Here is a 14,904-nt window from a genome sequence, read left to right on the forward strand (position 1 = left end):
AATAGTCTCTCATGATATCAACAAAAAAACACTATATACCCCCATGTTTATCATAAATTACCTTGATGAAGGCTATGCCACAGATAGAAAACCAGCATTTTTTTTTCCATAGAGATTTCCAAAAATATGTATTTTTACACAGAATGTAAAAAAATGAATGGGTTTTCTATCTGTGCCAACACAAAATGGCCACCACTGCTATGCGCCATTACCAAATCCAACCACATAACATGTGATCCCTGGCTTCCCTATTCCGGGGCGAACGTTTGGTGAAAATAGCCGATCTACAAGCTGCACAATAACACCTTGCAACATGCGTTTTCATGAGTGGTGGGTGTGTATTTCTGCTGTCAGTGTTGACAGTAGAAAAGTTCTTGCCATTTCTTATTTTCCCCTCCACTAACTGTACTTAACACTTTTCTTCAGTCTGACACTGGAATAAAACTTCCATTTCAGAGCTTGAAACAGATCTTTGCCATTTACTGTATTAGCACATAACCCGAAGTGTGCACGCCGTAGGTGTTGACAGGGGCGTCTACTTATGCAAATCAACATCAACAACATGCATCTAACCCATTAACACCTGAGGGAGCTATTCTACAAATGCCTTCTATAAATCAGCAGTTCTCACACTTTCAAGATTTTTTCATTTTTTTTTAAAAATAGCAGATGTACAAGCTTGCAGCGCGGCACGAAGTGACGTGCTGTGAGCTTGTGTATCTGCTATTTTTTGAATTGCCGACGCAGACATTATCTAAAACGACACAGGTGCTTTTTCCGGTTTTAACGGGCTAACTGAGGAACAGCTGGCTTTCATCATCTGGTTCCCTCTGTGAGCTACAAAGTCAAGTTGCCTCCGCATGTTTTCATGAAGCCCACATTTATTTTTCATCGGCTCTTTTCCTCAAGAACAAAACAGTGAGAAGAATCTAAGAAAAGTTTTGTTGAATGATCGAGTTGCGCAAGGAGGAGAGAGTTCGGTGCCAAAACATATGGCAGCTGTATTTAAATGACTATCTGAAAAAAAAAGAAATATTGACAGAAAGCTAAGAAGAATTTCCATTTTTGAAGCGATATGATGATTTGTGCCAGTCATCTACTATCAACAGTTTAATAATAGTACTGCAACTATTACTATTGTGACCTGCATTGCGACCTCACTCTTTGCTACTACTACAATGCATCATCAACATTGTCTTACTTAATTAGGGTAAGTGATATTTGTTTTGGTGACAGATTTTGTTAAACGGTTAAAGCACATATTCTGGTAATAATCATTGCTACTGTATGGAGTGTTTGTTCAGTAACACTGCAGTACTTTAATAAACAGAACATACATTTTCAGGTGGGTTGCAAAATGTCAGCCAATCAGGAGAGGGTTCCCATTCATCAGCTTAATGTTTATTGTGTTCCAATTTTTTCTGCTCATTTCTTTGTGTCATAACTTCCAATTTCACTTGTTTATGCTGTATCCTGACTGAGTTCTCTATCCTGATTGGATAACATTGGTATTCCGACCTGAAAATACATTTTCTGTATAATTAAGAGCTGGCGAGACATGGAGACTCCTGTTACTGAACAAACACTCTATAGCAATGAGTACTATCAGAATATAGAGCTGTTTAACCAAAGAAAATCACTTACCCTACCTTGTAAGAAACATTTATTCTTGTTGAACAACCGTGTTGTATGACAGAAAATTGAGTTTCAGTTGGAAATACATTGTTTTTGTCAAACGATGTCGGTAATTTGACAAACTATGAATTAGACTTTAGTAATTTCTTGCCTTTTCTTCCAAAAAGCTTTACATACCGTTGTTATTGTTTTGCAATGAGACATTGCGAAAATAGACATGCCAATGACAGCCTGCTATATTGTGGAGACTCTAATCTCAGGTACTTGTTAATATTCTGAGCTCCATTTCAAACAATCCAATATTTATGAGTGTAATTCAGGGAGAGTAAATACTAGTGGTCAAGGAGGTTATGGAAGGGGGCAAGGTCTTCTGGGACACTCCAGATGTTTTATGTGTTATTATTTCAGCTATAAACCAGTGGGGGCATACAATCATATATTAAACGTCTATGTGATACGGTGTCCATCCAACAAGCACTCTCATTCATTGCTGCTATTAGAGAAAATGAAAAACATTACATTATAGCTACACTACAAAACCATGCATATTTTCTTAGAGTTGTTTGAGTGGTTAATGTGTTTTAGGAGCTGAAACCTCTTTTTCGGTGAGTGCTCATCTAAAAAACAGATTATGGTACTAAAAAACAACAACAACAACCACAACAAAGTAATGCTTTAGCGATATTCAGAGTGCAACGAACAACCAGGGATTTCATGGTTAAGCTTCAAAAACCCATTAACCAAAACAAAAACATGATTTTTGTTGGAGTGGGTACTTAACTGGAGGCCTCCTGCCTCCGGAGCTCTATTCTAACTCCTTTTTATCCTTAAACACCAATCTTGCTTTGTAGCGGGGGCTTTTCATATCAAGGTCCATTATTTATTCGCCATTTGAGTCACAGACCGTGGTTTGATGAGATTTAGACCTTTATTATTTTATTTTGTTATCGTTGGATAAGATTTTGTCCACAATTCCATGCTGTATTGATGTTGGAACCATAGGAGAGATAACAGGCAAACGATCAAAATAACAATTCTTTAATTAAGTACTGCAGATGTTTAACAATAATTTTACTCTTGAGCGTAAAATTAAACCAAATGGACCCTTACAGGGTCAGAGGTTTCATTTTACACTCAAGAGTAAAAGATCTATAAGGGTCCATTTGGCTACCAACTCTCCATCATTTAGCAGGGGATCACCTGGAACCCCCTCAAGGACCTCTGGTGGTCCCCGGACCACTGGTTGAGAACCACTGACCTAACCCAAAGGTTCTCAAAGTGGATTTTCTCTGGGTAATTTTTTTTGGCTCTTGTTCTTTCAGGCACAGCTGTCTCAGAGAACTTGGCAGGGGTGTAATTTCTTTGGAGAAACAATTTCCTCCTGAACACTTTAGTCTTTATAAACACTAGTCAGTATTTATTTTTCCCCCTTTGTTTGCATCACCTTTTCAGTCTCATGCCACTGTATTACATTCAACACCAGCTACAATGAGCAATGGCTGGGAAAACTGAACAGTTTTTCTATAGTCTGCCAAATGCAATCACAAGGCCCCCAATTTACAAGACTTACAATTGTGTGTAAATATCCAGTTTCATAATCACTCATCAATAACTGTTCATAAAAAAAAAACGTGTAACATCATTGATCTGAGAAATTCAATTTCGTCAATCAAATCATGTCATGTGATTGATTCAGTTATAGACTGAAGTCATTCTAAATTGCGTAAAGGATACCAGCATTTTTTTCTTCTCACATATCGTCTCTGTCAAAGTGGAAACCTCATTATATCGAGAACTGTTACTGTTAGGTTTATCGATCAATAACCATAAACCCCCTTGCTGTTGATCACACTCCAATAAAGATGACACGTGAGATCTCTTTTACTCGCGAGGAGTGTAACGACACATGTACCTCACTTCACATGGTCCAAGATCACACTGATCGTTACTTCCTTCCGCAAAGCACTGTATTAGGAAAAAGGGCGTCTCTTACATTGGTCTGCTTGGTGTGGAAAATTACTGACTGGATCAGTTTAAGTGTCCTATGTGAGTGCGTTTACAGATAAGGCTGCCTTTAGACAGTTGCATATTACACATTGATTTAATACATTGCAGGAAATCAATTAAATGAATACAATCAAAGAAAGAACTTATATACACACATTATATAATATATATATATCTGTACACAGATGTTATAAACCGGTCTTATCAGTTACTTTTCAGGATTCAAATACAAAATGCTTGTGTGTGACGCTGCAGTATGATCAAGTAGGGAGTTAATTTCACGAAAAAAACACAAAAAGTTAAAAATGGAGATAAGAGGTTTCTGCCCGACAACATATAGCCTGGGACCAGACAAATCTGCCAGTGCAAAAAAAAATTGCCCTCTGCGATTTTTTTCAGTGATATAGTCTGGCCACGCGAGGCTATGCTTCGACCAAAGTAATCCAATCAGACTGTTGTGTCACACGTTCCTATAGTCCCTCCTCTGCACCACATCATGGAGCCAGGGCCGGGCATCTGTCTTAGCCAGCAGCCATCTCAGGTGTGAATGATTCTAATCAACACAGCTGTTCCACATTGCCAACCTCATACCTGTCTAACTACTCCTCCAAAGTGAGTGACACCCACAGCCACAACACTAGAGGGAGCGACCATGATCTGGTATACCACCCACATTTAGAACAAACATGGGGACATTCTCAGAGTTACTCTGCCACCAAAATGTGGAATGTCCTGACAACATCCATTACAGGATGTGAGTCACTGGTTTCTTTCCAAATTGGCTTGAATTGTACTCATTTAGTCACAGTCCTTGGGCCCTGAAACCTAGGGTTAGACACAAAAAACACCTTTCTAGGTTGAGTAATGAATGAGATTTTAAGCTTCCAGCAACCATCGCGGACGCCATCTTGAAAATTATGCCTTTCCAGAAGTCAGATGTTCCTAAATCTTTAGTATGCTATTTAGCATCCTCAATAGTAACAGAATAACAAAATAGTTCAACCATACCATATTTCAACCATACCTAATTTAATATTGAAGTTATTGCAAACAGACCACTAGGGGGCGAACCCAACTCGTTTGCGATGGTTTTTGAAAACCTTATGCCCATACCTAACACCATGCCAAAAATGATTGATCATTGACTACTGTGGTCAGTTTAGCTGGCTGTTTAAAACAGTATTTCTGGAGTTCCTTGGAGAATTTTCGGAGCTATAGCCCTGTTCTCCTCTTGTTTTATTCCAGCAAGCTCCCTCCTCCACAAACCCAGTGTCGCCCAGCTTCACCCACACTCCTCAGTCCTGGATTTACAAACCCTCCCACCTTCCCCAGGATCTCCCCTCACGCTCTCGACAGACCCTTCCCCCAACGTAACCTTTTGGATTGAATAAACTCCTTAAACCAGTATTCTTGTCTCACGGTATCGGTCGAGCTTAACACAGACATCAATCGTGAAAATGTGGCCGTGTGTGTGCACACACACACACACACACACACGATAGTGACACACCACTGTTAGTGACATGGGGACCACAGTTTGGTTTAGCATACAGTAAGCATACATGAATACACACAAAATGCCCACTACTATTTGTCATTTCATTTCAGTGGAAAATGTAGGTGGAATAGGGCAGCTATTCATATGACAATAGCAAATATAGAGTAATTCATAATGGACATGGGCTAATGCAGATGGACATGAGCTATAGGGACTAAGTCAATGGCCCGTTTAAATGGTGACAGGTCCTAATGTTGAGGCTTCACCCAACCAATGCTAATGGGGTGTGTCTGATTGCATATATATTTATACACACACACACATATACACACACACACACGCACACGCAGTTGGACAGGAACCTCTTATCTCAAAACTGTGTTTTTTTCGTGAATTAACAGCCTACTTGATCATGCTACAGCGTTACATCAAAAGTAGTAGATCCACAAGCTCAAAACTCAAAATGATACAGTATGTGTGTGTGTGTGTATATATATATATATATATATATATATATATATATATATATATATATATATACTGTACATATACATATACATATACATATACATATACATATACAATCATTATTATTCTATAAAAGAAAAACACAAACTTATTCTATAGCAGTACAGGGAATTCACAACAATAATAACATAAATCATGGCCTGACAGGAAAATAGACTCCTGCACACCCAAAGTGGTTTAGAATTCAGTAATGATCCTTCTTGCAAAGTTTTCCCTTCAGGAGTCAGAAAATATTACTTCTAAATTGCCAGGAGATCAATAATGATAATAGGTGTTTGTGTGTGCGTGTGTTTGTGCGTGCATGCGTATGTGTGTGTCTTCATGCATGCATGCGTGAGTGTGTGCGTGTTCCTTTATAAAAAAAACCAAAAAGAAGGTAATTTTAGCCTCTTTGCAATTATCAATAAAGATCCATTTTGACAGCGTGGTCGGTGAGCAGTGAACACATGCACACCCCAGAAGGCAGCTACCGTACGTGCATTTCAAAATAAAAAACGGTGAACCAAGATTAAATGTCAACGCTAAAGCCGCGTGGCAATAATATTCCCTCATGTATCCAACTCCTGGTGTTTTACAGCTTGTACATCAGAATAAACCACTATGACCTTGGGCAATGATACCAAGTGATGACAGGAAGGATGACAGCTATGCTTGATGCATACTAAATTACGCACAACCCTGACACACATCTACACACAGGCAAATGATGGTTCTTCGTGTTCCTCATATTGTTCCAGATCACCTTTTGTTTCTTTGAGGAACCTTAAATTGTTCTTTGAAGCACCTTTTAACAACCCAATTGTCCCTATTTTGGGCATGTCTTAACTCATTCTGTGCCAATGATGTCTTTTGATGTCTCTTTTAAAAAAAAAAAAAAAAAACGTTAAGAACCCAAGATATCGTGATCCGAAGATGTGCTGCTCCATTCACTTCTTGGTTAACTTATTACTTAAAAAGGCTGTAGCTCGGCTCCTGTGTACTGTACTTTTTTTTGTACTATGTATTTTTGGTCCAGACATGTTATTTTCAAAGGCAGACCAGAAATGTCAACGAGGTCACGATGACCTCGTTGACATTTGTGAAACCACACAGTGAAGCCCTCAGTGATTAGCAACCATAAGGGGATCGATCATACTGGAGATAAATATTCTGTGACTACTTGAAAAAGGTAGGAAAATCGAAAAATCGCTGGCACAATACGCAATGATTTTTTTATTTAGTTGGCACGCATGAATGAGTTAATAAGCATTTGTCGAAAAACAGCAGATCTACAAGCTCTTGTAGACCAGCTATTTTCGAGCAAGTTATTTGGTGTAGAGGGGAAAAAGGAGTGGATCGAGTATAGAGCCCTGGAAGAAAACGGCCCGATAAAGTATGTAGGGTTTAAGTGGTTAAGTTAACCTCTTGACACCCAGTATGCCTATTCTGGGGTGAACATTCACCAAAAATAGCAGATCTACAAGCTGACAACAGCTGACTACAGCTTCGAGATCTGCTATTTTAGGCAAAGCGATTTGCTGTAGACGGGGGGAAAAAAGCGATCCAAGTAGGGTTGAAACTCCGGTCCGTTTCATTAAGACTAGAGGGCTTAAGCGGTTAAAGATTAAAGAAAAAAAAAAAGATTCTATGGCATCACTCTGAAGAACCAGTTCCGGTTCCAGTTGGCACCTTTCATTTCCCCGTGTACATGTAAATCAGGGCTTTGTTCTCTCTGCTCACCGTCTCTCCTGTTGAGCTTGGCGAATCGGGCGGCGTTGCCGGCCGAGGACTGAGACGAGCTCTGGAAGGAGGCCTCGGGCAGCACGGATGCCAAGGGGCCATCGCAGTTATCTGGGGAGACAGGAGAAGTGACAGGCCCATTATGATTGCACATCTAAACACATTATTCATTCATCCGCTCGGTTCGGTCGACTCGACTACCATCGCGAATGAACTCCTCAAGTGTGTCTCGCAGCTGTCTCCGGAGAATGACGGACGGCCCCGGCTATTACGACAAAGATAAACAACTTCCCAGTTACCTTGATAAATGGCGCCGCATAGGAAAGCATGCAAAAAAATATGAAAGGGCTTCTTCATTAAAAAGTCTTAACCCATTAAGACGGGGATCACATCTGTGTGTCATTTTTTGATTTCTTCCGTGGCAAAATCTTGCATTATATATTTTTTTAAGCAAACATTTGTAAAATATTTTGTTCCAGGAACCCCCAGAAGTAAATATTTGAGTTACAAATGTCCGCCAAAAAAAAAAGAAAAAAAATCTAATATCTTTTCATGATTTAAATAAAATTGCAGATCTACAAGCTCATAGCGCGGCACTCGGTGCCACGCTATGAGCTTGTAGATCTGCTATTTTTGAATAGCCAAAGAAATCTAAAAATGACACACAGATGCGTTCCCGGTCTTAAAGGGTTAAGATAAAAAGGCAAGCTGGGGGAAGACAGACGCCTGAAAGAATGGGTAAACCTGAAAGGGGGGTATCAAAGTTGTGCGGATGAAATACTGTATATACACATTTTTTTTTCTATTCTTTTCTCTATTTTTCTTTTATCCAGCTCTGTTGCCTTTCATGCAGTGTGGGCTGTATCTAATCGAGGACTTCACAATCGGTCACATTCATGTTCTTCAAGCCCCTTCTGTTCTCTGTCCAAGAGGAAAAGTTAAAAGAATAGCCCTTTGAAAATGCTATTCACCCCGAGCCATCTATCATACTGTACATGCTACAGATCGCAGCTCAGCTCGCGCATATCAATAGAGAGCTTTCTTCATGTGGAGCCAAATGGCACATTCATATAATTAAACTCATTTTGCACCATGCTGCAGATTTCTCTAGGGGGCCTAGCTGTCCTTAAAGGGCTGTGGAGTCACTTTATGCACAATTGAAGCCCTTCAAATGACCGACTGCAAACTGAGTATGAAGGGTTTGAACGAAGACACAGCGCTTTGGTCCGATGGAGGAAAGCTGTCACTTTAATCCACCATTGTTCGGGACAGAGTCATTTTCAGTTTAGAGAAAATCAACAAACAATCGCCAGCTAGCCCAGATAAAAGAGTTGTTTATTTTCTTCTTTTTGTGGTTTTGTTTTTGCCCTTTCTGGTTCTGTAAATCTATTGATAATTGATTTAGAACGGTGTGAAACAAATACAAAAAAACAAATCAAGGGAAAGCCATTACAGCTGGCTGTGTTAAATTTCATCACAGCTCCTAATTGAACTGATGAATTTAGCTGTTTCTTCTTTCAGTTCATTGTTTCTGGCCCTTTCTCAGACACACACTGTCAATTCACAGTATAGGGAGAGGGAGATGAACACCACAAACACAAAAAGTGTTTTTTCATGGTTTTATGACCCTTGTTCAGGGGTCTTCAACAGGGGGTCCTCAGAGTTACTACAGGGAAGTCTCCAAATATTTCTGTGATAGGAACTTTTTATTTGATTTACTTTCACCACTTGAACCCTAGCATCCCTATATTATGAGGGGAAAATTAACCGAAAATAGCAGATCTACAAGCTCACAATACTTGTAGATCGGCTATTTTCGGGGAAAATGAGCAGAAAATGAGCAGACCAAGTAAAGAGCCTAAGGTCAAGTTTATAAAGAGTTTAGCATTTCTGATAATACACTGACGACAGTGCTGTCAAGCAAGTCTATGAAGCCGTCTAAGAAATCTATAAAGAAGTTTAATTTATGCAACACAATTTTATACAATATGTGTGGGGGGTCCTTGCTTCATCGCTCAGCTAAGGGGTCCTTGGCCCAAAAAACGTTGAAGATCCCTAGGGTCATGTTTAGTTCTTTGTGTCTTATGTTCGAACCCAGCTTAGGGGTCACCAGGTGTTAACATACAGGAATGGACTTCCTCCTTCCCAGTCCCCAAACGCAGCCACCAGTTTAAAATCCAAAAGACAGTGATTTATTGTATAGTTTGAAAACAATGGTATAGGGACATAATAAAATCCCAATATAAAAATAAAAAAAACATTGGAATTGTTGTGTGTCTATACGAACACAATTAGCCCGTGTTCAGGGGAGGGAAGCCAGGCAGGGCGGGTGATAAGTGTTGCTGACATGTAATCCTAAAGGCTATCCACAAGTTTCCTAGGGCGTTGTGGGCATCACTTCCTGTCGATTTGATATGCTGATACCTGATCAAATCGACAGGAAGTGATGCCCACAACGCCCTCGGAAACGTGTGGATAGGGAGGCACCCGTCAGCAGGGAGTGTTGGGCAGGCGGAGTAAGGACGAAGGCTCTACGTCCTCCCGGTGGGGGCTCCTCACTGACAGGTTAGATCACAGCAGTGACAGCAACACACAGAAATGTGAGTGAGGAGGAAATAATTGGCACAACGACTACAATGGGGAGGGGGGAAAAAGCGGTCAACTGCAAACTTTATCTTTAGGCCTATGCATACCTTTATCAACCAAAGACTATAAAAATGGGACCCAATGCTTCCCTCCTTGGCACTATCAGCATCAAGGGTTGTATTGGGGGGTAAGTCCCTGCGACATATAGCGTGACGTCCAGGGGAGGTACTTGTACATCAAGCTGCCTCTAAGCTACAGCAACAGGAGATAGGCTCCTCCTGCCCTAAGGGCCACATAACAAAAATGAAAGTAGCCTACATGGATCTTACCAAATCTAACAAAAGAAAAACATGAAAAAATAAACAAAAAGATAAAGGTCACCCACCCCTACCCTTATACACTACCAAGGCTGTACACTAACTAACCCATGTTAACACTGGCAGAGCTAAAACACTAGCAAACAGGACGGGTGTGATGATTTTTATGAAACTGGAGCTTTATAGTGGAGTCCACCAACACACGAGCCAATCACCAGCCTTATTCCACCTAATAGTCAACCACTCACATTCAGTCACCACTCACACCAGCTGGTAGTCAATCAGCTACTCAGGCTCTATGCACAGCAGCCATATTAGTTTCCTTACTTCCTTAACAGGTCTTACCAATTGTGCTGATTAAGGCTCTGTTCCATTTAGTGTAGCACAGTGGTTCTCAACCTTTTTTAATTGCAAGGAACCCTATAACTCTGAGAGTGTACAAATGGAACCAAATTCCAAACCGTAGGGTAAGGGTCCATTTGGTTCCATTTGTACACACTCAGAGTCACTCAGTGGTACTTGGACAGACACATTGGTGTAGAAAAGTCTCTCTAGCTGCTACTTTTGAATTTTAATCCTGAAAAGTGACATTTCTGGACATATGAGGTTTCTACCCGACAGAAACGATATTCCACATCAACTTCATCCACTAAATGTTTAGTTTAATGTTGGGAACAACGTTGTGATGTTAAGAAATCAACATCAAGACAAAACATTGCAAATTCTACATAACAGATACAGATATCCCTTTTCACCACAAAAGCAATGAATCAAATAAATTAGGCCATTACAGAGAATGAATAAATAATGACACCAGCGAGTAGATACAGTAAAAGTGCAAATGACAGCAATAAACAACGTAATATTATATGCTGTACAGTAAAAAACAAAATCTAACAACTTATTATAATTTAATTTGAGACTAATGAATCTGCCAGAAAAGTGCAAATGGTATAACAAACAATAAATAAACAATGATAGAAACAATTATAGGCTGACACAGAAGACTTAATGAACTATGAAGAATGTTCCTGACTGTCCAATATTCACTTGAATAGAGTTTCATCGATCAACAACGTTGGTACGTTCATTGCGTGATAAGGCCAGTGGTGGAAACTACATTTACTTAAGTACTGTACTTAAGTACAATGCTGAGTTATTTGTACTTACTTGAGTATTTCCAATTTCCAATACTTACTTCTACTCCACTACATCTCAGATCCAAATGTTGTACTTTTACTTCACTACATTTATTTGAAATCTTTAGTACTTTGTAGATTTTTATTATTATCACAAAAAAATACATTAACCACTTCAGCCCTATATACAATTCTGCCTTTTTAAAATAGCAGATCTACAAGCTCACAATGCGTCGCATCGCGATGCATTGTGAGCTGCTATTTTAAAAAGATTTGTATACATTTGAAAACTTGAAATGGGACATTCTGCATAATGAGCACTTTTACTTTTGGTACTTTAAGTACATTTTGATACCAATACTTTTGTACTTTTACTCAAGTAAATTTAGAATTCCGTACTTTTACTTGAAACAGAGTATTTCAACATTGCAGTATTGATACTTTTACTTAAGTAAAACATTTGAGTACTTTTTCCACCACTGGATAAGGCCAAATAGTGGTATAGTCCGGCCATCTGATGATGGCCCGACGGAAATCGTTACAATGTCACCAACGTTCCATTGTCACCCGACCGCACCACGTTGGTGCTGGCACAACAAAATCAGGGTGGCATCGAGTGACAATCGAACAGAGTCGACTCACTTTTTTTTAGCTTGTGTCACAGTATGGAGGAAGTATGGAGGAAACTATAGGGGAGGATCAGGATGTGCTGTTTTTGTCCGTTATTATTATTATGGGATGTTCAGCAGCTCTTCTGCTAGGGCCAGTTGTGGAAAAAGTACTCTGATATTTTTACTCATGTAAAAGTAGCAATACCGCAATATAAAAATACTCTGTTACAAGTAAAAGGCCTGTGTTCAAAATGTTACTTGAGTAAAATGTGCAAAAGTATTGGCATAAAAATAATACTTAAAGTACCAAAAGTAAAAGTACAAAAATGTTTGAAAAAAGCAGATCTACAAGCTCACAACGCGTCGCGAAGCAACGCGTTCTGAGCTTGTAGATCGGCTATTTTCAAATAGCCTATGTATAAAATAGGGCTAAAGTGGTTAATGTATGCTTTATAATATAATAATGTATATCTACAAAATAACTAGTAACTGCAGTTTTCAAATAATTGCAGTGGAGTAAAAGTACAATATTTGCCTCTGAGATAGAGTGGAGTAGAAGTAAAAGTATTGAAAATTGAAAATACTCCAGTAAAGTAAAAAAAAATACCTCAAAATTGTACATAAGTACAGTACTGGAGTAAATGTACTTAGTTACTTTACACCATTGGCTAGCGCACAAACAGAACGTAGACACTACATGAGAGGTACTGTAAATCCGCTGAGCTGGCTGAATATCACATTCATGCGTTTTTGAATGCATCCTTGTAATCATGTCCATCAGATGTGTATACACATCTAAATGGACAGACTACAGCAGTAGTTCTCAAAACTTCTTCATGTCAAGGACCCCCAAAATGATATGTATTTGGCCACAGATGACCCCCATCTGAAAATGTTTTGTGCCAAGGACCCTCCAGAAGAGAAGATTTATGTTTAAAAAATGTCCAAACATTTTCAAAAATAGCAGATATACAAACTCACAGTTGTGAGCTTGTAGATCTGCTATTTTTGAATAGCCAACTTTATGTATGAATGGATAAAGTGGTTAAAAATTATTGTGATGCTACATTAACTACTTTTGCTGGGGACCCCCTGGGACCCCTCCAAGGACCCCTGGGGGTCCCCGGACCCCACTTTGAGAAGCATGGCGCATGATGCAGTTGTTTTCCCAACAACCTATAGTTGAACATTTTCATCTTTTTTTATTGTTTTTATTGCTGCTTCAATCATGGAACCAAAAACAAAGACTTTTACTTGTACTTGTGTACTTACTCTGTAACAATAAATGTCTTTAATCTTGGATCATCTTGAAGTGGTTATAATAAGCTCTCAACACACCCTCCATATAATCTGTTCAATTGTTTTATGTATTGTAGTTACCAGTGGTGTAAAGTAACTAAGTATATTTACTCATTAATTGAATTCCAGACTTTTTCTTGTGACAGAGTAGCCTACTTCTACATTGTAGTATTGATACTTTTACTTAAGTAAAACATTTGAGTACTTTTTCCCACCACTGCCTAACAATAAATGTCTTTAATCTTGGCTCATCTTGAAGTGGTTATAATAGGCTCTCAACACACCCTCTATATAATCTGTTCACTTGTTTTATGTATTGTAGTGACAGATATGAAAGCCAGACTAATTTAATAGCGGCATAGATAACAGCGTTCTGGAGCAGTGATTCTCAGACGTTTTAACTTCAAGGACCCCTATAGAGTTTCACCTCTGGGACCCCAATCTACAGTTACACTGTAAGAGTTACAGACCCGTATAGCTCGTCAAGGACCCCTGGGGGTCCCACTTATGAAAACCACTGAGAACCACTGTTCTCATAAGAGATTCACTGGAGTTGCTCACCCAGCGCATACTCCCTATTTACCCCTTCTTCCGGGTTGGGAAAGTTTGACTCTGCAGGGACCCTTTTGAAACCACACGGTTCACATGCTGGAGGAAGAAATGGACCCTGTGTTTTGCTTCCACCAAAAGACATGCATGTTTGGTACGCTCCTATAGCCAGCCAATGCCCTTGACCAAAAGGCACTGCCTGGCCTTAGAGCTTATACTGGTCCCTGGAAAATAGCTGCCCAGTGCCCACTGCTCCTAATGGTCAGGGTGGCAAAGGACAAATCCCAGGTACGTGTAAATGAATTTACTTGGCATTAATTACACACATTTAATTTCCCGTTCATGCTCTAGTTATTTTTTCCTTTTTAGCAGCTAGTAGGAATTTAGCAGTACGTACAGTATGTACTCTCATACTGTGTTCTATGTGGGTGGACTCGTTTCTAACCCATATAGATTTCCGAAAATATTTATATGAATTATTTTAAGCCTGGAACCAAGCCATCCAGGCTCCCGGTGAATCCTGACCATGAAACATTTGATTCAGTGTAAAAAAAAATAATAATAATAATAATTATGCCATACTATATTTAATACATATTGTTTTAATAAATATAATATATTTTAAATTTTTTATATATTTTTTTTGGCGGTTTTCAAAATATTTTTTGACACAGAATATTTTTGGGGGTCCCCAGATGAGAGTAAAGTGACAATTTAAGGACTTTTAGAAAAAAACAAAAAAAAAAACATTTCTGCATCAAAAGTAATCAACAAACTATAGACGAATCCACAGACGCGCTGCCTGTAGGCGGCCATTGCTGCGGTGTCGCGTCCGCGGAGCGTTGACACCGCAGCAATGGCTGCGCCCAGGGCAGCGCTCCGTGGATTCGTGTATACCCTAAATACAGGTCGAATATTGGCCAAATTGTAAAATAAAGCATACAATTATGAAAATAGCCGATCTACAAGCTCAAAAGTGAGCTTGTAGATCTGCTATTTTTTTGGGTGTCCACCAA

General features: G+C 39.3%; 1 protein-coding gene across 1 annotated transcript in view; it reads right to left on the minus strand.

Annotated features, from left to right (window-relative positions):
* LOC308073383 (contactin-associated protein-like 5) overlaps positions 1-14,904 on the minus strand; it is a gene marked incomplete at both ends in the record, with an annotated part of 192,163 nt that overhangs the window by 115,536 nt on the left and 61,723 nt on the right. The window contains one exon of the mRNA XM_080412254.1: positions 7,388-7,498. Within this exon, the coding sequence (XP_080268380.1) occupies positions 7,388-7,498 (111 nt within the window). The remainder of the gene's footprint in view (positions 1-7,387; positions 7,499-14,904) is intronic.

Source organism: Gymnoscopelus braueri (genome assembly GCF_963280865.1).
Source record: "Gymnoscopelus braueri genome assembly, chromosome: 18".
In the NCBI taxonomy this organism is placed as follows: Eukaryota; Metazoa; Chordata; class Actinopteri; order Myctophiformes; family Myctophidae; genus Gymnoscopelus; species Gymnoscopelus braueri.